This window comes from Medicago sativa, chromosome 2 (assembly GCF_051527215.1).
Source record: "Medicago sativa cultivar Bolivia chromosome 2, Bolivia_mono, whole genome shotgun sequence".
Classification (NCBI taxonomy): Eukaryota; Viridiplantae; Streptophyta; class Magnoliopsida; order Fabales; family Fabaceae; genus Medicago; species Medicago sativa.
In genome coordinates, this window is record NC_140750.1 from 63,447,470 (window position 1) to 63,468,030 (window position 20,561).

The 20,561-nt window shown below is 34.3% G+C and overlaps 1 protein-coding gene across 6 annotated transcripts; it reads right to left on the minus strand.

The window, feature by feature from the left end:
* Positions 1-1,624: 1,624 nt before the first annotated feature.
* Positions 1,625-5,834, minus strand: LOC146949584 (uncharacterized). 6 transcript variants are annotated; one of them, XR_015027326.1, is made up of 4 exons: positions 5,752-5,834; positions 5,630-5,680; positions 5,033-5,484; positions 1,715-2,640 (listed from the first exon to the last, which is right to left on the minus strand). XR_015027326.1 is itself a non-coding variant. In XM_085745551.1 (2 exons), the coding sequence occupies exons 1-2, from the start codon at positions 4,298-4,300 to the stop codon at positions 2,004-2,006; spliced, it is 678 nt and encodes a 225-aa protein (XP_085601677.1). In that variant the 5' UTR covers positions 4,301-5,010; the 3' UTR covers positions 1,721-2,003. The 6 variants fall into 6 exon arrangements, 1 of the variants encoding a protein (XP_085601677.1); XR_015027328.1 differs by having other exon boundaries at positions 1,718-2,640; positions 5,033-5,151; positions 5,371-5,484; positions 5,630-5,834; XR_015027327.1 differs by having other exon boundaries at positions 1,718-2,640; positions 5,033-5,171; positions 5,371-5,484; positions 5,630-5,828.
* Between the last annotated feature and the right edge of the window lie 14,727 nt (positions 5,835-20,561).

Below are 20,561 nucleotides of genomic sequence, written 5' to 3' on the forward strand. Positions count from 1 at the left end.
GTAAGCCTATTAAAAGATTACCGAAAAAGTGGAAAGGAAAAAGAAAATATATACGAAGAAGAAACAATGGAAATAAAGATCTAAAACACAAGAGAAGAGAAATCAATAAGCCTGAGAGAGATGAATAAGAAGAAGAATCAATGGAAGGGGCGGCGACTACTCTTTTTATATAGAATTAACAATAAAATGGACTTTAGGGTTTCATATGATGGGCTTGACCCATTACAAATTAGATTCATAATTAAAAGAAGTTTGCTAAATAGGCACCTTTAATTTCTCGCATACCCCTCAAAAGGATAAAATACCCCACTTGGAACGTAACTCCTGATCGGTCAAATTTGGGAGTTACGATCCGAACAACCTCTGTTACATACATGAACCCAACCAGTGACCGTGATTTGTGTTTCAAACTACTTTTTCACACTTTCTTAAACTTAAACAACATGTTACAAACTCAAACAACAAGGGTATAATTTCACAAACTCTACACATTCTTTCTCACTAGATCGTCGACCCGTACGATTCACGGGTCATATCAACCATAACATACCAACAATATGGTATCATACTAACATATTATTCTCAAATAAGTCATGTAATAAATATTGATCCACATTTGTCTAAAAAAAGATCGATCCACATGAATCATAGCATGATAACAGTAATTTTTGTAGAAAATCATACAAAAATCATAAGTTATTATAAATTAAAAAATAATTCTCTAAAGATCACGTTTGACGTTACATTAGTATCGTCATTGTATCTTCAACCTTTCCCTTTAAGTAATAATTCATACAACAACATACAATTGACCATATGAAAACATAGACGTTGCCATATATATACCAACATGTTTTAATGATTGACCTTGATTCATTCGTTGCAAATGAAACAACTACGAAAAATTGTCTTCGTTGAAACTTGAAATGGATTCATGTGTCAGAAGGTGTCAAAATTAACCCGAATATAAACAATTTATGTCCAAAATTTATCAAGTTTTATTTTTGACGTAATAATTTCAAATATGTCTAATGATATTTAGACATACTGGAAATAGTTAAAAGTACTGGCAAAATCAAAAGAATTGTTTTAATAACTATCATGTTCGACAACATTGTTAACAAAAAAGATAAAACTGATGGCACATGAAAAAAATTGTTCCTATAAGTCTTGATATGTTACAACATGATTGAAGAGTTGTATCTATTATGGACCTTTATTCAGCGCCATCAAATACTAAAAAATGGAGCCTTTTCTCAAATTGGTCAAACGTAACAAATTGCATCCGATAAGAAATAAAAGTGTGTTATTTGAATAACCATCATATATCATGATGGCTTCCTATTACAGATTTTTCCAATTATGCAAATACAAATAAGTTCACCAGTTTCCTTCAAAAAGATAAAAAATCAGCGGAACAATTGTTAACAATGGTAGTCACTTTATGAAATGAAACATGGACAATGAATGCCCAAATTAACTGCCTTCATCTGAATTACAAATATTGCATCCATTGGAATCACTAACAAACATATCCTAGGTTTTGTTTGGGAGTTTGAAAGGGAAGGAAAGTGAGGGCTTTGAGGGTGCAAAATATGAGGAAAAATAGGAAAATATCTCTCCTCTTTCTTCACCTCTAAACTCGCAAACAAAGCTTAAATGCAATAAGATCGAACTGAAAATTTTTGTTAGCAAAACAAAAAAATTATACTTACACTACTAAAACGTAATCCTTTTTTACATACAAAAAGTAATCCTTAAATTTCACATCTAATGCTTCATATTTTTTTTTATCAAGGCAATGAAAATAAAATGCAAATCAGGATTAAGGCCTGAACCTGTATACACAAGAGAGAGAAAGGAAACCAAAGGCTATCCTACAGCAACAAAAACAAAGAGTAGCCTGCCATGAAAAGCAAAGGGCTACATATACCCCTAAAGAATTCTAATCAGACATAGCATCTGTTATGCAAAATATATGAGTATCAAACCATCCTAATCATCTAATCACAATATTTGGAATTGCTTTTTATAACACCCTTTTTGGAACGAGTTTGTATGTGCTCACTACTTGTGCTTTTTGGTGAAACTTGTCTATTTGTCTGCTTCTTTTGCTTTTTGTTTCTAGCTGATGATGCACAAACAAGGCTAGACTCATGCTCCTCATTGGTATAATTCCCCCAAAACTTTTGTAAAATGTCCACACTTCTCTGAGCTTCAGAATAACAAGCAAATGCAGTATGCACTGGATGCTTCAAAATAGGAAGCTTGTCTGCTGATAGGGAGGTGTGGTAAGTGGTGATAGGCTGAGGCATAGCACAACCAGAGACAAGGTTCAGCACAGACTTGTTAGCAACAAAAGGCAAAGGCTGAGAGGGCCTGGATTCCGAGGGAGTAGGAGCCTTTTGCACTTTGCCTGGCTCTAAAATTGAATCTGCAGTGTTAGCTTGGGAGCTTTGATTTGTTTGCTTCTTGGTAACCAAAACAGTGTTAGGAGTTTTCTGCCTTCTTGACATAAAAGGAGTGAATATACTTCCCTCTTCAAGATCTCCTTCGAGGTTCTGCTCTTGCTCATCATCACTCATATCAGTCTCTTCATCAACCAAGTCTCCCCACGGAGTTTTTAATATACTTACACTCCTGCTTCATATGAATCATATTATTGTTGAGACTACTTTTAAAAAATTGCAAGCACTTCATGATTCATAACATAAAAAACATGTTAGCCATACTTCCTATCACCAAATTCGGTTTTTGATATCACAATAAGGAACTTGATCTTGCTAACTTTCATATATGCTTCAAACAAATAATCATCAGTCTAATGAAGTTAAATGTAACGGAGAAAGATACTTGTCAATCAAAAGTTCAAAATACTTAAATCATTCATGGAGCAACCAGCGAATGTTATGTCGAAAACCAATATCTATCTCAAACATACAATGAAGTATTCAAGCATATAGAATTCAATAAGTGTAGGAAGTTTCCTAAACAAATTGGTGAAGGAGGATTTTTTAGAAAAGAACACTAATAATTCCTGGTGGAGAAAAATAATAACTTAATGTTGTGAATTCGGACAATATCACACCAAGTAAAAACAAAGATGTGTGAAGTAAAGAAAGTCGTAATCAGTGGATAAAGTTGTTTCAAGCAACAACAAGCATACCTAAATTTATGTGTAGATCAACACCACAAACATAATCAAAGCAATAAAGATAAAAAAGCAAGAATGAAACAAACACACTAAGATTGGAACTCAGTTTGGTCCAATATGACCTACTATGGGGGCGAGAGCAGCTCTCCAATCCACTAAGATGAAAGTGATACAGATGAGTTACAAGAAATTAGCTTAAAAGCTCACAATGAACAAGACCTAATTTCTACCCATTTTTCAAGTCACCCACACTCTCAATTAGGGGCGGAAATAGGCTAGGCTGAGCCTGGCTTTGTAAGGTCTAAGCCTGGCATACTTTAAAATTAATAGGCCTGAGCCTGGCCTATTACCCGTCATAGGCTCATTTTCATGGCCTGTTCTGGCCTATTTAAAGGCCCAATGAAGCCTGAAAGCCTATTTAAAAGCTTATTTTACACTAAAGCCTAGCAACACATGTAAGCCTGCTACTAAATAGGCCAAAATTTACGAAGGCCTAAAGCACATGAATATATCTGCAACTAAATAATGAATTCTTATAAAGGTCTAATCACACCAATATATGTGCTACTAAATAACTAATCATATGAAGGCTTGAGTTTATGAGAAAAAATTCAACGATATCAATAATGGAAGATATATTATACATAAAAAGCTTAATAGGCCGGCCCGACGGGCTTAATAGGCTTTTTTGTAAGCCTTAGCCTGACCTATATAATTAAATAGGCTTTATAAAAAGTTTAAGCATGGCCTTGTTAATAAACGAGCTGGGTCGAGCTAGGCTTTAAATAGGTTAGGCCATAGGCCCCTGTCGGACGACCTGGCCTGTTCCCACCCCTACTCTCAATGAATCCTAAAAGAAAACACTAAAGGAAGCTTTTTGATCCTTCGAATGGTTAAATTTCATTACCCAAGGTGATTACAATGTTTCCTAATTCAGTAGAACCTCACTACAAAGACACTAACCCTAAATTTACCTCCTTTCTAATCCTAAGTTTCTCTCTTTTCAAGCTCTACTTCAAAATCTGAACTGAAACTCTTAAATAGTATCCTGCAGCAGACACAATCGTGTCACGATTCCTTGCGTACGTCCCAAGGTACAATTGACCTTATCCACAAATCGTTCACACCAGCTACAAATTGTGTCATGGTTTTTCTCCAGAAATCACCATGCTTTCTGCCAACGAAATCGTGTCATGCCATCAAATCGTCTCACGGTTTTGAGCTTCCTCATATTCACATATTTAAAGTCAATCTCAAAATGTAACAATCTGAAACATGGAAGTAAACTATATAGAGAAAATTTTAGCAAGTCAATCTCAAAATGTAACAATCTGAAACATGGAAGTAAACTATATAGAGAAAATTTTAGCATGAAAATTATCAACATACTATCTATTAAACATATCATTCATTCATACTCCCTCCATTCATTTTCTTCTGATGTTTTAGAGTTTCAATTATATTCCAAAACTTTTGATGTTTTAGTGAATTTATTATTGTTTTCTCAAGTTTACCCTTGTTGGAAAACACCGTAAACTATTAAAGTAGTTGTGACATTTGGTTTATCACATGTGAATTTAATGATAAATAAGGACATTTCAGTCAAAAACACATAAATATTTATATACTTTAATTACTCCTTAAAACTTGTGCCAAGAGCTAAAACATCAAAAGAAAAGGAATGGAGGGAGTATTAAATATATAGTGTGTGTACCAATTAAGACGTGAAAGAGGAGATCAGCACTGACATTCCAAAAATAACATTTTCAATGACATTTAGCATCCAAAACTATAAAAAATAAATTGCAAAGATAACTGTAAAAAAAAATATAGAAACTTCTAAAAAAGCCTAAAAACAAAACTTGTATGAAAAATTACCTTGAACCATGAAAGGATCTCGAAAACCAAAAAATCCAGGCATTTATCCAACAAATGCTAGCCACTCATTAACAATCAAAAGCCTCACATAAACCTCCTTTCTTAAGTGATGTGCTAATCTGCATTTTGCATCAACTCACTTGAAAAAAAGAAAATAAGGATTTAAAATGAAGAATAAAACCAAGGAGATGGAGTAATTCATGAGAACAATAAATAAGACATCTTCTTAGGAATTAACCATACAACTGATTTCAGCGTCATTGTATTGCAGTAGCTCCGTCATAAAAAATAACGATTAAATGTAACAGAATGAAGAATGATGGAGAAGTAAAACATACATGACTGAGTGCATCAATCAACATTGGAAGCAATAAATGTAAGCATGCGTCAACATTTTTAGGGACTAAATTTTCGCATGACTTTTCTCTCATATGGCTCATAAAGTTGTTCCCCTACAACCATATATGAAAGTTTGAAAAAGAAATTATCGATGAGTTAGAAGAAGAAAAAATATTAACCAAATGAAGTCAAGATATGTATTTTGCAATCAAGCATTAGCTCCTTATTAAGCCCAAACTTAATTAATAGCTCATTTACCTCACTGTGGATGTCAGAATGCTTCATTGGTGATTCCTCCTTTCACATTATCTAGACAAAAAAATCTTAAAATTGCACCAAATGTATGTTTATAGAGAATAAGAGAAAGCGACAATATGCACCTTTATCTTATTGTCACCGGTGCAAGCGACCAACCACCAGGAACACAACAAAAGTTCATAAGCAGGAGGATTTTCATTGAAAAGACCTCTTCCCTTAGCTTCATTGCAGCTTCAGCCTCCTTAGGCTCTCTTCGACTGATATGTGACATTGAAGCAATCAATCAAACAAATAAACAAATGAACTGCACTGAAGCCTTAAAAAAAAAAAAAAACAAAGAAGATGAAGTAGACAATTTTGTGATGACTCCTAGGATGAGATGTCCGGTAAAATTAGAAGGAAATAACTAATCATAGAATCGTATAAAGTAATAGAACTTAACAACAAGCACATTGGAGACCAAAGAGATATGTGGTAAAATGAGAGAAGACAAAAGTAATTTTTTTTTACTTGGAAACTGAACAAAAAACAATTGTACGTGAACTCATTCACTTTTTATTCTGATTTCAATCACTTTCCTACTAATCAACATTCAACTCAATAAATTAGAAAATAGAGACAAATTTTAGTAAAGGATTATAAAAGAAAGCACAAAAATAAGTGTTAAGAGTCCCACATCAGATAAGAGTTGGCCTGACAATGTGTTTATAAGTGGGGGCAATCCTCACCTCACAAGCCGGTTTTGTGAGGTTGTGTTAGGCCCAACCACCATTTCTAAGATGGTATCTGATGACATCTCGTCATTATGAAATTTTTATGTAATTTTGATCACATTTTGGAGTTCACAAGGCAACTTATGCAGCAAGAAAAGCAGAAAAACTGAAGAAAATGTCAAGAGACAAAACGTGTCACGATTCAGATAAAACGTGACAGGATTCTACAAGGCCAAAACATGCATTCGACATTGGGAAATTCGTGTCACGATGTCCAAACCGTGACACGTTTGAGGAAACCCTAATTTATGTGGGTTGTTACACAAGGCATAAATGTGTCACGATGTACTTAAATCGTGACACGATTAGGCAAAATTCTAAGCCTATTTATTCTGAAGTTTATTCCAAAAACAAGGGTTACAATTTGAAGAGAGCAAAGTGCGATTTTGAGACTACAAGACGGCTAGGAGGGCGATTTCTTCATCCTTTTACTAGTTCATGTATGTATTGATTCCTCTAATGATTATGTTATTTGTAAACACCATTATGAGTAGCTAAATCCATTAGTGGTTAGGTCTGAGATGATTCTTTGTAACCCTAATTAAACCATGTTACTGTGAAACTCTATTTATTGTGAATGACAATCTAGTTTTTATTCAATTCAATTGTTCTTAATGTTTTTTATATCCTGGTCAAATATAAATATCATTTAGTAAGAACGAATGACTACTGACTCTAGCTTTCGACTTAGACCTAATTGAATTGTTCTAATAAACATGGTTAGTCTAGGAATGGATAATCCTTTATTAGTGATATTAGGTTAACGTGCTTAAACCTTCAAAGGTTATTAGACCACCTAAGGAATTAGGGGTTGTGATCCTAGAAGAGGGTCCTAACTCAAGGGATTGATTAGGGCTATTTTGTTAACTATCGTGGAACTAGAAAATCATTCATAAGAATAGGTGCAATATACCAATTAGGGGAACATCGATGATTCGAAAGACCTAAACTCATCTCTCTCTTATTCTTAAAACCAACTTTATTTTATGTCGTTACTTTTATGCAATCAAACCAATCAACTGCCTAGTGGCAAAACAAAATAACTTTTATACATCCTATTTTACAATGTAATTGAATTATTGAAATTAAAACCAGTCCTTGTGGGATCGATATTTTTACTACTTCGATAGTATTTGGTACACTTGTCAAACATCTATTAGTATCAAAGCCTCTTCAAGATCCATTTGGCCACCTGCTATCAGGTTTCCGTTATCGGGCCACCCACCATTTGTGTTCACGAACCAAGCCCAATAGTGCTGGTCGTGAGGGGGGTGTGTTAAGAGTCCCACATTAGATAGGAGTTGGCCTGACAATGTGTTTATAAGTGGGGGCAATCATCACCTCACAATCCGGTTTTGTGAGGTTGTGTTAGGCCCAACCACCATTTCTAAGAATAAGCTGTTAAAATGAGACACCTATGACAACAATAAGAAATGCATAAGTTCGTGTATTTCCAAATCCACATTAGTCTTCCAATATCACAAGACATACATAATTTGGATAACAAATGCATATTATTGTAGAATAATTCTTACGTTGTGTAAATAAGCCAAAGCTACCGGTACAAAACTTATGGAAAATGTACTGTAAATGGGAACTAAAGATAAAAGCCAAAGAAACAGTGCTAAAATTTGATGTAAGCTCAGTTTGAGAAAAACATCATTATTTCATTTACTAACAATGAATTTAACTATCATTGTTTTTAATTTTATTTTCTGCCTCTATTTGTTTTGTAACTATCATAGAAACAAATTTGTAAACTCACAGTTCTTAACCAATAATCAAGTGCACCATTTCTGATGGCACCATCACAGAGAAAATATTATCAAATCCAACCAAAATCAACCATAATGTAAAAAAAACACATATGACACACAAAATATATATGTAAAGAGAGGTGCATTTTGAAACAGTTGGCAAACCTTTGACAGAATCATTGAAGTAAAATGAATATAGGGTTGGATTAATTATTTAATTAATCAATTATGAATTGACAATAATCAATTATTATAAGTTGATATCATAATATAAATTATGGTCTATTGTGTTAAGCATTAATTAGTTATGAATATATGTGATTGGGTTATTCTTTCTAAATGGACCGTGATGGGTTGGACCATTTAGCTAAGCCCAATGAGAGGTCCCTGCCCTCAGCTGTTTAGCTATTTAAACGTCATCCCATCAGACGGTTAATTATTCTGAAAATACTGTGAAAACCTAAAGCTAAACGGAACGAGGGTAGTCATTCCTCTCATACTTGTTGGCGGCTGTCCTTGATCCTTCATCAACCTAAACTTAAAGGTACACAGTTTCTTGTTCCTTCTATTATTCTCAATGATATGTTATAACCTGTATCTAGTTATTCATGGCTAAGTCTCATAAATTTCATCAATTGGTATCAGAGCCAAATAGATACGGTTATGGCTATCATTCTTGTTGTTCCGTGTATCATATGATTTTCAACATAATCTCTTTATGCCATATATTTGTTTCAATCCTATGAATGTAAATCGAATGAATTCTATTCTTGTTAGATCAATTTTACAATGAAATCAAAAGGCCCGTTCCAAATTTTGATCTTTTTTTTTTATCAAGCAAAGAAATTCCATTAAAGACCTAGAGAGGGCCAGAACCCTTAGCAACAAAAGTGCTTACAACAAAATAAAAAGAATGTGCAAAACATTACATCACACCGATTTATAACAAGGAAGGCTTGAACAAATTCTCAACGAATTAAACTAACAAAGCAACTGATAAAAGAACAACACCAAAGAAATGGAATAAGCTACTATCTAAACACCAAGGTTCACAAAGATGCTTTGAACACCTAAAGAGATAGAATCAACAATATCATAGAATATGTCTTGTTGCCTGAACAAAAAGTTGCAAATAACACTTCCCATGAAATCTTTTACCATTGAACCAACTATTCGGTATATGCGAAGGAAGCTTTGGGAGTACCCTTCTGGGCACGAGTCCTCATTCCGGCTGAGTTGAAGCTAGTAGGCTTCACTTTGTTTACCTGCTTTTTCTGCTTTCTCTCTGCCTTAGTGCTCTCTGACAGACTTGGATGATGCTGCTCAAAGATTGATGTGATGACTTCATCACTGTCCTCTTCCACAACTTCATCCCCCCAAAATTTGGAGAGAATCTGTACACTCTTAAGGGCTGCAGCAGAATGGAGAGAGGGTTTGGAGGCATGAACCAAGTTTTGGTTTGAAGGGAGCTTGTCACTTGTCAAACTATCATAGTAGGTAGTTACAGGTTGCGGCATAGATGGATGAGATGTGTTGTTGTCAAGAGTGACCTTGACACTAGCATCAATAGCTGCAATATGAGCACAATCACCTGGCTCTTGGGTCATCACCGGCTTATTGGAGGCCAAAGGGGGAAAATCAGAGGGCCTTGTTTCAAAAGAAATAGGTGCCTTTGATTTCTGCCTATGCTCTAAACTAGCCTTCTTAACTGGAAAGCCTTTATCAGATTCTGAGATATTGTTAAACAAGTCCAGCGAGTCCACAAAGTTATCCGAGTCTTCCAACAGTGCCTCCCCATGAGGAAGTTCACAGTCACTCGTGAGCATGTCGAAGGAATTGCGCAGGGATAACGGTGGTTGAGTGACTGCAGCCACTGCAATTTCTGGCCCAGCAGATACATCATCCGTAGCTCCTTCCTGGGTAATATTCTCAAAAGATGCCAAGATTTCAATTGGATCATGTCGCTCTATGACAGACTGAGATTGAGCTACGACCAAAGAGTGCTTGGTCCCTGCTGCACGGCTGACAACAATGTCAGTTTCAAACTGTACATGAGAAGGGCCAGCAGTATTGGTTCCCATTCCCACATTTGGGTGAATGTTGTGCATCTCCTTTGTGCCTATGTGATTATTGGTATCCTTAGTGACCTGATGAGGAATTGATTTTTTTGGAACCTGTAGAGCAATATCATTCCTGTTGTTGGAACTCAGTTTAAAACAACTATGAATATCATGACCCAAAGTCTTACAGTTAGCACAGTAAAGGGGGTATTCTTCATATTGCACAGCTACGGTGAGGGCATGGCCTTCACGCTCCACCACCACTGATTCAAACAAAGGCTCAGACATGTCGACATCCACAAGGACTCTCGCATATAACCCAAACAACCTGGATTTAGTAGCATCATCAATGGTTAGTGGGGTACCAATACCTGATGCGATTTCATACAAGGTCTGTTGCCTCCAATATTCCTGTGGAAGGTGCAAAAGACGGATCCATATCTGCGCGTGTGTTTGGACCTGATGTTGTGGAGTGAAATCCCGTGACCAACAGTAGAAACGCAAAATCCCAGGCTTCAAATTGACAACACTCATCGCCCAAACCTATCGCATATCCTCAACACAGTGAAAGTTGAATTCGTAGAACCCCTTACCAAGCGGTGTTATAGACCAACTCTTGAGCAGCGGCCACAGTCCGTCAAGCTTCGTCTTCAAAGCCTTAGTGGTGAGCGGAGGGTCACCCTTGTTCAGTGTCAGTCTCCCATGGAGGTTAGTTTTGCAATCTTCAATCCCAAATTCATATTCCCTCTGAGAAATCTTCACCCGGACAGTCTTACCCATCACAATTTTGGAAGGAAGCTAATGAGTTGAAGGATCGCGGGAGGATGACAGAGCTTGAGCAAAAGTTCGTCCGGTACCGGCACCGGTGTATCAAAGGCGGCAAGGAAAGGCCACGAACACACCATTGAAGAAATCACCAAGCCGAACAGTGAGTTCCCACCAGAGAAAAACAGAGCTCAGAGAATCAGAAACGTTACCAGGAAAATCAGATCCAGAGACGGTGTCGGAGAGTTCAGATCTGGAGATGAAAGCCGAAAGAGATGAAGAGGAGTTAACACTGTGAAGCAATGAAGCTGGAGAAGAGAGGATCGAAGAAGAAAGTAGAAGCATCAATCAGTAGAAGCCTCGCCGGAGTTTCGCCGGAGAGATGAGGGTTTCGTCAGCCATCACGTTTTACATGACAAACCTTTGTCCAAATTTTGATCTAGAGTTTTATTATATGTTGAACAAAGTTAATTACGAAACCTGATACAATCTTTTGCTGAAATCAATATCCTATCATGTATGAGAACTCATAGGTTTATTTTGGATTCGCAAAACCCAATTATTATTTTTTAATTGCCTTTTCTCTCGCTAATGGATTGTTAATTCGTGAAATTGAAAGAGTGCATATCTTAGTCGATCAATTCCGAATTTAACCCATACTTGATCGTTATTTTTTGAATCCTAGAGTGCTAAATTGATTCGGGTTATTTGTTGGTCGTTACGATCCGTTTCTGGGCAAATCGGGCATAGACGAGACCATCTTTTTAAGAAAAATAAATAAATAAATCCTAGGAACCCACGTGCGTGACAGACTCTAAGATTCCAAACTTTATTTCCTTTTTTTTTTTTTTGAGGGACAAAGTTTATTTCCTTTAAATGCCAAATAAATGTTATTTACTATTCTTATGATTTTTGCATTTCATTTTGGAATTTTTTGACACATGTAAATATTTTATATGTTATTATTTGGGGATAATTAAATTATATTCTCATTATTTTTTGTGTGAAACTTATATGAATATTCCTTACTCTTGTTTGACATTTATGAGAAATTTCACTCTCTCAAACTTGAGATTGATGTGTCAATGAGGAATGTTACATCCTCAATTAACTAGTAAATATTATATTATTTTGGGATAAAAATATAATTTCTCTTGTACCCAAAATATTCGGAAGATTTGATTTATTTTATACCCTTAAAATTTGGGAGTTATATTACTTTATGAAATCTGTAAATATTTGATATAAATTAGTATGAGGATTATATACCCTTTTAAATCATATATTCCCTAAATTTGAGTCTAAAATATCCTATGTGAAAATACTTTTATATTAATAACACTTATGAAAAATATTCTTTTAAAGTGTTATGATTGTGAAAATTCTTAGACTCAATTTTGTATATTCTTGCATCAAATTTTTTTTTATAAATTACTATATTTTGGGATTTGTTGATACCCTTAATTGTTTATTAAGTCAAGAATAATTTAACTATTATAGCATATATATTCTTGATTTGTGGGTTTCAAAATTTTGTCAAATCTTGAATGGATCATATATTCATTAAATTGGGAATAATGTATTTCAAATCATATATTCTCAATATTTGAGCCTAAACTATTTTGAAAATTTACTCTTATATTAGTAACACTAACTATCTAATCAATTAAAATGTTACTATTGTGAATTTATAGAAGACTCAAATTTTATTAATTTTAATGCCAAGTATAATTAATTTAAATTTTTCGATTTTAAATATTCTTGGCATTATAAATATTCTAATATAAGATATTCTTGAATTCATATTGTCTTAGCATAAAGATCCAAAGTTCACTAATTGATCATTCTTTCGGCGACATATTCTAATTGATCATTCTTTTTGACCGTGATGGGCTTTCTACTATTCTCTTTATTCTAGACCCGTAGTTTATTACTCTAAATTTTGTGACAAACACCATTAACTATCTAATTATGTGTCTTGTCGCAATTAAATATTTGGATCACAATAATGTTAAACTATATATTTTATATATAGTGAATAATGCATTGTTGCATTTTTTATGCTAAAATTCTAATTATGAATTAAAATTTGTACGCCTCTTTGTTGTTTATCCGTTAACTATTATCAAAACAACTTATTAAGAATCTAGGCAATCTTTTAAAATATGTATCATCCTTACATCTGAATTCTTATATAAATCATATTGATTTATAATTAGAGTCTCACATATGTTTATTTATAATTGCTTATTCTCTATTGAGAAATATTTTGAGATGACTATATTATAAGATATTCTCGTTAAGTCATCAAAATTCAGTGGCTCTAAGTATAAGGATGAATGTCACACTCTCCGAGGTAAGTTGTGATTTTATTATTTTATCCTCTTGTGACTTATTGCTTAATGTTGCACATATGAAGAAATTTAGTCTTTCTTCTCTTTTGTTGTGCAATTATGATATCCTATATAGAAGTGAAATCCTTTTTTAGAATATTCTAAATAGAACTATGTTGTTATATACTATTTTCTTACTATAATACTCCATTTTGTATTTATGTTCTTTCTAATTTATAGTGGGAGTATTGAAAAATTTTATTCTAAGAGTTCTATTCTGGATAAAATAGAAAACTATTTGACACACTTGTATTCTAAATAACAACTTTTGTTATTATACTACTTCATATAAATAAATTCTAAAGTCATATTTATGATGCGCTAATTTAAAATATTGTTAAGCACATTTTTCTATTATTTGAATATGACCGAAATTGAGTAAATTACGAATTGTTTATGCATGATATTATTTTATCATATTCTTTTAGGCGTAAACATTATTGATTTGTATAATTGTATTCTCACCTATCGTGGATACAACTATGCAAATTTTGTTAAATAGATTAACATTATATTGGTGACAGTCATACCCTATGGGTGTGTTGTTATTAATATAATTGTTATTATTCAATGTACCTAATATGTTTATACTTATGTCAATTATAATACTCTATCAATGTTTAAATTTTGAGACATAAAAATTGTACATTGTGATGATATAGTTCTTACTTATTATTATCCTTAAGGTCCTTGAATGAGATATACAATAAGTAAGTTACTCGATTAAAAGACATGTAGAAAATTGTATAAATTTTGCAATCCAATATTATTACATTTTGAATTAAATTTCTACCTAAATGTGATTTTTTATATATATAAATATATCGGCTTGCTACTATCCCTTTGTTATGTGAGTGACGGACATACCCTATCGGTGTGACGTTACTTAACATATCATTTTGTGATAGAGAAATAGTTGAATATTTTATTAAAATATCTTTCAAACTTTTTAATTCAACTATCATTGTCTATTCTCTATCAAGTGGGAGAATCATTGCTATGTATTGTGTAACGTGGTGGACATACCCTATCGGTATGACATTACTTAACATAATCATCCTTTTGTGGGTAAGATAGTTTAACTATCATTCTCCACCAAGTGGAGAAAATATCATCCTTCAACAAGTGAGAAAAATTCTACATGTCAACTAACTATATCTCATTAACAAATATATTTATTCGTTTCATAACATTAGATATGAAATTATTGTAGAGACTTATATTGAGGATATTAATTATGCTATTTCTATTCTTTAATTCTTATGGAAGCTTATGACTATTTTCTCTTATATCCTCAGTAATAATAAAATATAAGTCTTGTGTATTTCCGCTGCTTCTAACCTAATTTTTTTTCTCAAATGTGTGGAAGTATAATTGTAGCATTTGAGTTTTGAGTGAGTTCCTAAAATTGTGAATAGAGTCTTATATCGCATTTTATAATAATAAGAGACTTATCTCACTCATATGATGATAAACTTTTTATATAATCATCATACTCTGTCATATAAAGGTTACTATATTTATAAAATTCTTTGGAATTTTAATTGTGAAAAGGAGATCTTGTGTTATAAAATTCTTAAATGAAAATTTACATTCTCCTTAATTTCAAATGCAGAATATGTGGTTAACTATGAAACCCAATTCTTGATGATATTTGTCATTGATAAAATATGTATTTAAGCGGTTTTATATTATCCTTGAGTTACCACTTGTGTTAATAATTCTGCTATGCTTATGTGCAAAATATGTGGTTGAGTTCATGAAACTCTGTTAGTTAAAATTATATAACCACTTATGTTAATAATTTTGCACTAGCAACTAAGTATCCCACTATTGAATATTACATTATTGTAATATTTTTATATCAGTGATCACTAATGAGAATCTCTCTTACTCTTGTTTATATATATGTGGGATCAGTGGGAGTGTGTACACAACACTATATATTATGAGCTTAAATGAGAAATCTCACTCTTGTTTATATATATGTGAGATCAAGAGAAATGTGTACACAATATTATTCTCGTCATTGCCATATACTCTTGTGCACACTATAAAGTATGGCATAGCTTAAGAGACTTTAAACTTTAGTCTCTTTCTATTATATTGAGATATATATTAAAATTCTATCAATCTCAATTAGCATCATAATTGGATGCTTAAGTCAATTTTGTTGGAATATGCACAATAACCTCGTAGCATGCAAATATATATGTGCTTCTGTTTTATCAACATTCCACATTTTATGAGGTCATAAATAGTAAGTACAATGTATAATATCAATACTCCTATCGAGTATGATATTGTGTTCTTGTGGTACTTATAATTTGAGATAATCATAAATGTTCTTTTGTTATTGACATTCTAATGGCCACATTAATCCACATCCTTTTTCTTCAAACTAAGTGACTATGTTAATCCAATTTGGGGATTCTTGAATTTCCTATTTTATTTTTATGGATTTTCATAGTCACGCTTTTGCTAAAACTTGGATTAATTGAATGTCATAGAACATTTATTGATTTTTGACTAAATGTAATTACACTCTCTTAATAGGCTATCCCTATAAGTAATTACTATTTGTATACCTATGTGGATATATGACTTCTATAAAATTGGAAACTCATTGGCAGAACCACTAACCACAAACTTGTATATATGAGTATTGTAACTCATGATGATTTGATTAAGTCTACAATATTTTGGGTTAGTGGGAGTTTGTTATAGCATTTTTTAAAATGCTTGGGCCATTCTTTAATGACACATTCTCTTCAATTCAAAGTGTCAAAATAAATTCATCATTTGTTAGAAAAGTGAGTCTTTGATCTGTATGATTTGTTTTCCCTATCGGATTCAATTTCTGCAGCATTAAAGCTTACTTCTCTTTTGAATGATTAATGCTTTGACCATACATATAATTTTAAATTTTAAATTCTTCATGACAAGTGAATTTTTTATTCTTTTAGTAAATGAGTATTGTCATCCAAGTGGGAGATTGTTGGATTAATTATTTAATTAATCAATTATGGATTTACAATAATCAATTATTATAAGTTGATGTCATAATATAAATTATGGTCTATTGTGTTAAGCATTAATTAGTTGATGAATATATCTGATTGGGTTATTCTTTGTAAATGGACCGTGATGGGTTGGACCATTTAGCTAAGCCCAATGAGAGGTCCCTGCCCTCAGCCGTTTAGCTATTTAAACGTCATCCCATCAGACGGTTAATTATTCTGAAAATACTGTGAAAACCTAAAGCTAAACGGAACAAGGGTAGTCATTTCTCTCATACTTGTTGGCGGCTGTCCTTGATCCTTCATCAACCTAAACTTAGAGGTACACAGTTTCTTGTTCCTTCTATTATTCACAATGATATGTTATAACCTGTATCTAGTTATTCATGGCTAAGTCTCATAAATTTCATCATATAGCTCATCCAACAAAATAAAATCAATTGAAGATTAATATGCACTGACAGGATTTGAAAATAGCATATTAATATGCAAAATGGAAAAAATGAATAGGGTTTTGATGAATCTCTGTTGCATCCTTTCTTTACAATCTATAAGTATCAGATTCGACCTTCCAAGTGCAGAAATGAAGAGAAGAACAAATTAATTAAAAAAAAAAAATGAGAAGGTGATGGAAAGAGCGCATTTTGATTTAAAATTGGACTGATTGGAGGTATTTAGGTGATAACCCTAGAGTAGAGAAAATGAATCACAAATAGAAACAAATAATTTTGAGAAGTGATGGATTCAGATACGCTTCGATTAATGGAGAAGAGGAAACAGAAGCTTCTAGACGGACGGTTCCAAATTCAAACTGAGGGGGAAGAGAAAGAAGATGTGTTTTGATAAAGGGATGCATGAAGGTGCTTGAACAATTACCTATATAATATGCCTGTTTTCAAAGTTCAGAGAAGCTTCTCAATAACTTTGCATTGGAAGCTAAAAGGTGAGTCATTGAGCCTAATGAAGTGATTATTATGCATTAACTTAGGTAGTTGGCCATCAAAAGTTACCAAAAATGCATTCCTGAATATGCTTACTCATAATTGCATCGACACAGATGTGGCTTCCAACACTACTCACAATTGCAAACAATATTTTCTCACGTCAGTATTCTTTTGCTATACCATAAATACGAAACCATACATGACTAATGTATTCTTCTTGTTGGAAAATGACTCAAAAATGATGCATCCTGGAACTGTCAAAATCGGCGCCCGAACACTGTGCAATCGGGGCCCGATTTTGAGCTAATTCTGAAGGCCTGTGATACTGTAAAAATCGGCGCCCGAATGGTATAAATCGGGGCCCGATTTGTTGCGCTGCAGAAGTTAAAAAAACGGTTTTTTCATGGGCCGGTTCTGTTCCATTTGGTTTTTTGAGGGATGCTTTCCACTATAAATATAAACCTTGTATCAGATGATTAGGTGGTGTAGAAAAACAAGGTTTAGAAGCCAACAAACAAACTAGGGTTTATAGAGAAATTCTCTTGGCAACAACACTAGGGTTGGGATTGTTTTTGATTCACCTTGAACAAAGCACTATTAGGATTGAGTCTCTTGGTCACGGGAAGAGGCTGGGACTGAGGGTAGAGTTAGGTTTGAAGACTAATTCTTGTAACCTTCAAAATCTCTTTGTAAAGAAACTCATATCATTATAGTGGAACGGAGAGCTGCTCTCTCCCCCAGAGTAGGTCATCATTAGACCGAACTGGGTAAACAGATTCTTGTGTTCTTCTTCTTCTTCCTTTATCTCTTGCTGTTTATTTTTGTTTGAATTATTTTTTTGCCATCCGCTTCAATTGATTGCTTGGTATTAATTTGCTCCACGCATCAGTTTTATTATTGGTGTGGTTTTCACAACGAATTCACAACAATTGGCGCCCACCGTGGGGCAAAGGTCAAATCAGTAACCAGGTATCATGGGTTCGAAGTGGGATATTGAAAAGTTTACCGGTAGTAACGACTTCGGGTTGTGGAAGGTAAGGATGAGGGCAATTCTAATTCAACAAAAGTGTGTTGAAGCATTGAAGGGAGAAGCACAGATGCCTGCGCATCTGACACCTGTTGAGAAGACGGAGATGAATGATAAAGCGGTCAGTGCTATCATTCTGTGTCTTGGTGATAAGGTGTTGAGAGAAGTATCAAGGGAGACTACTGCTGTGTCTATGTGGAATAAACTTGATTCATTGTACATGACCAAGTCCTTGGCACATAGACAATGTCTGAAACAACAACTCTACTTTTACCGAATGGTGGAGTCAAAACCTATAATGGAGCAACTGACGGAGTTCAATAAGATTATTGATGATTTGGCGAACATAGATGTAAATCTGGAAGATGAGGATAAAGCCTTACACCTACTGTGTGCTTTACCTAGGTCCTTTGAGAATTTCAAGGATACTATGCTTTATGGCAAAGAGGGAACTATCACTTTGGAGGAAGTTCAAGCAGCTTTGAGAACCAAAGAGTTGACCAAGTTCAAAGAGTTGAAGGTTGATGAAAGTGGAGAAGGCTTGAATGTCTCAAGGGGGAGAAGTGAAAACAGAGGAAAGGGGAAAGGCAAGAATTCCAGGTCAAAGTCTAGGTCAAAGGGTGGTGATAATAAAACAAAGTACAAATGTTTTCTTTGTCACAACTATGGTCACTTCAAGAAGGATTGTCCGGAGAGAAAGGGCAATGGAAGTGGTAATCCATCCGTTCAGATTGCAAGTGAAGAGGAAGGTTATGAGAGTGCTGGAGCACTAACTGTGACAAGTTAGGAACCTGAAAAGGGTTGGGTCTTGGACTCTGGGTGCTCTTATCACATCTGTCCGAGAAAGGAGTACTTTGAAACTTTGGAGCTGAAAGAAGGTGGAGTTGTTCGCCTTGGTAACAATAAGGCTTGCAAAATTCAAGGTATGGGTACTATCCGTCTCAAAATGTTTGATGACCGTGATTTCCTTTTGAAGGATGTGAGGTATATTCCTGAACTTAAGAGAAATTTAATATCTATAAGCATGTTTGATGGTCTAGGATATTGTACTAGAATTGAACGTGGTATGATGAGAATTTCTCATGGTGCATTAGTTATAGCTAAAGGGTCTAAAATACATGGTTTATATATTTTAGATGGTTCCACTGTTATAGGTCATGCATCGGTTGCTAGTGTAGACACTCTGGACATAACTAAACTGTGGCATTTGAGGTTAGGTCATGTCAGTGAGAGGGGTTTAGTTGAGCTAGCTAAACAAGGTTTGCTAGGGAATGAAAAATTGAACAAACTAGATTTCTGTGATAATTGCACATTAGGCAAACAACACAAGGTGAAGTTTGGGGTGGGTGTGCATAAATCTAGTAGGCCTTTTGAGTATGTTCATTCGGATCTTTGGGGTCCAACATCAGTTAAAACTCATGGGGGAGGTTCATATTTCATGTCTATTATTGATGATTTTTCTAGAAGAGTATGGGTATACATTCTGAAGAATAAAAGTGACGCTTTTGAAAAATTTAAAGAATGGCATACACTTATAGAAAATCATATTGGAACTAAACTGAAAGTGTTGAGAACTGACAATGGCCTGGAGTTTGTTTCAGAGCAGTTTAATGAGTTTTGCAGGAAACGAGGTATAAAGAGGCATAGAACCGTGGCATACACACCTCAACAGAATGGTCTTGCTGAAAGAATGAACAGGACCTTGTTGGAGTGTGTGAGGTGTATGTTGTTGGGAGCTGGACTGTCCAAGAGTTTCTGGGGAGAAGCTGTTAGTACTGCAGCATATTTGATTAACAGATGTCCATCAACAGGGATAGATCTTAAGACACCTATGGAGGTTTGGAGTGGGAGACCGGCAGACTACTCTAATTTGAAAATTTTTGGAGCTTTAGCATTTGCTCATGTGAGACAGGACAAACTTGATGCTAGAGCTGTGAAGTGTATTTTCATGGGTTATCCTGAAGGTGTGAAAGGTTACAGACTGTGGAAGATGGAACCTGGAGGATCAAAATTTATTATAAGCAGGAATGTTACTTTTGATGAGACTCGTATGGGGATGAAGTGCAAAGACCTGGATACAAGCTCAGAAACGGGGGTAGAGAAAATTCAGTTTGAGGTGGAGCCTACCACTGATGAAAGGGAAGGGGAGGATCAGACTCCAGTACCTGATGAGAGTGAAGGCCAAGAAACAAT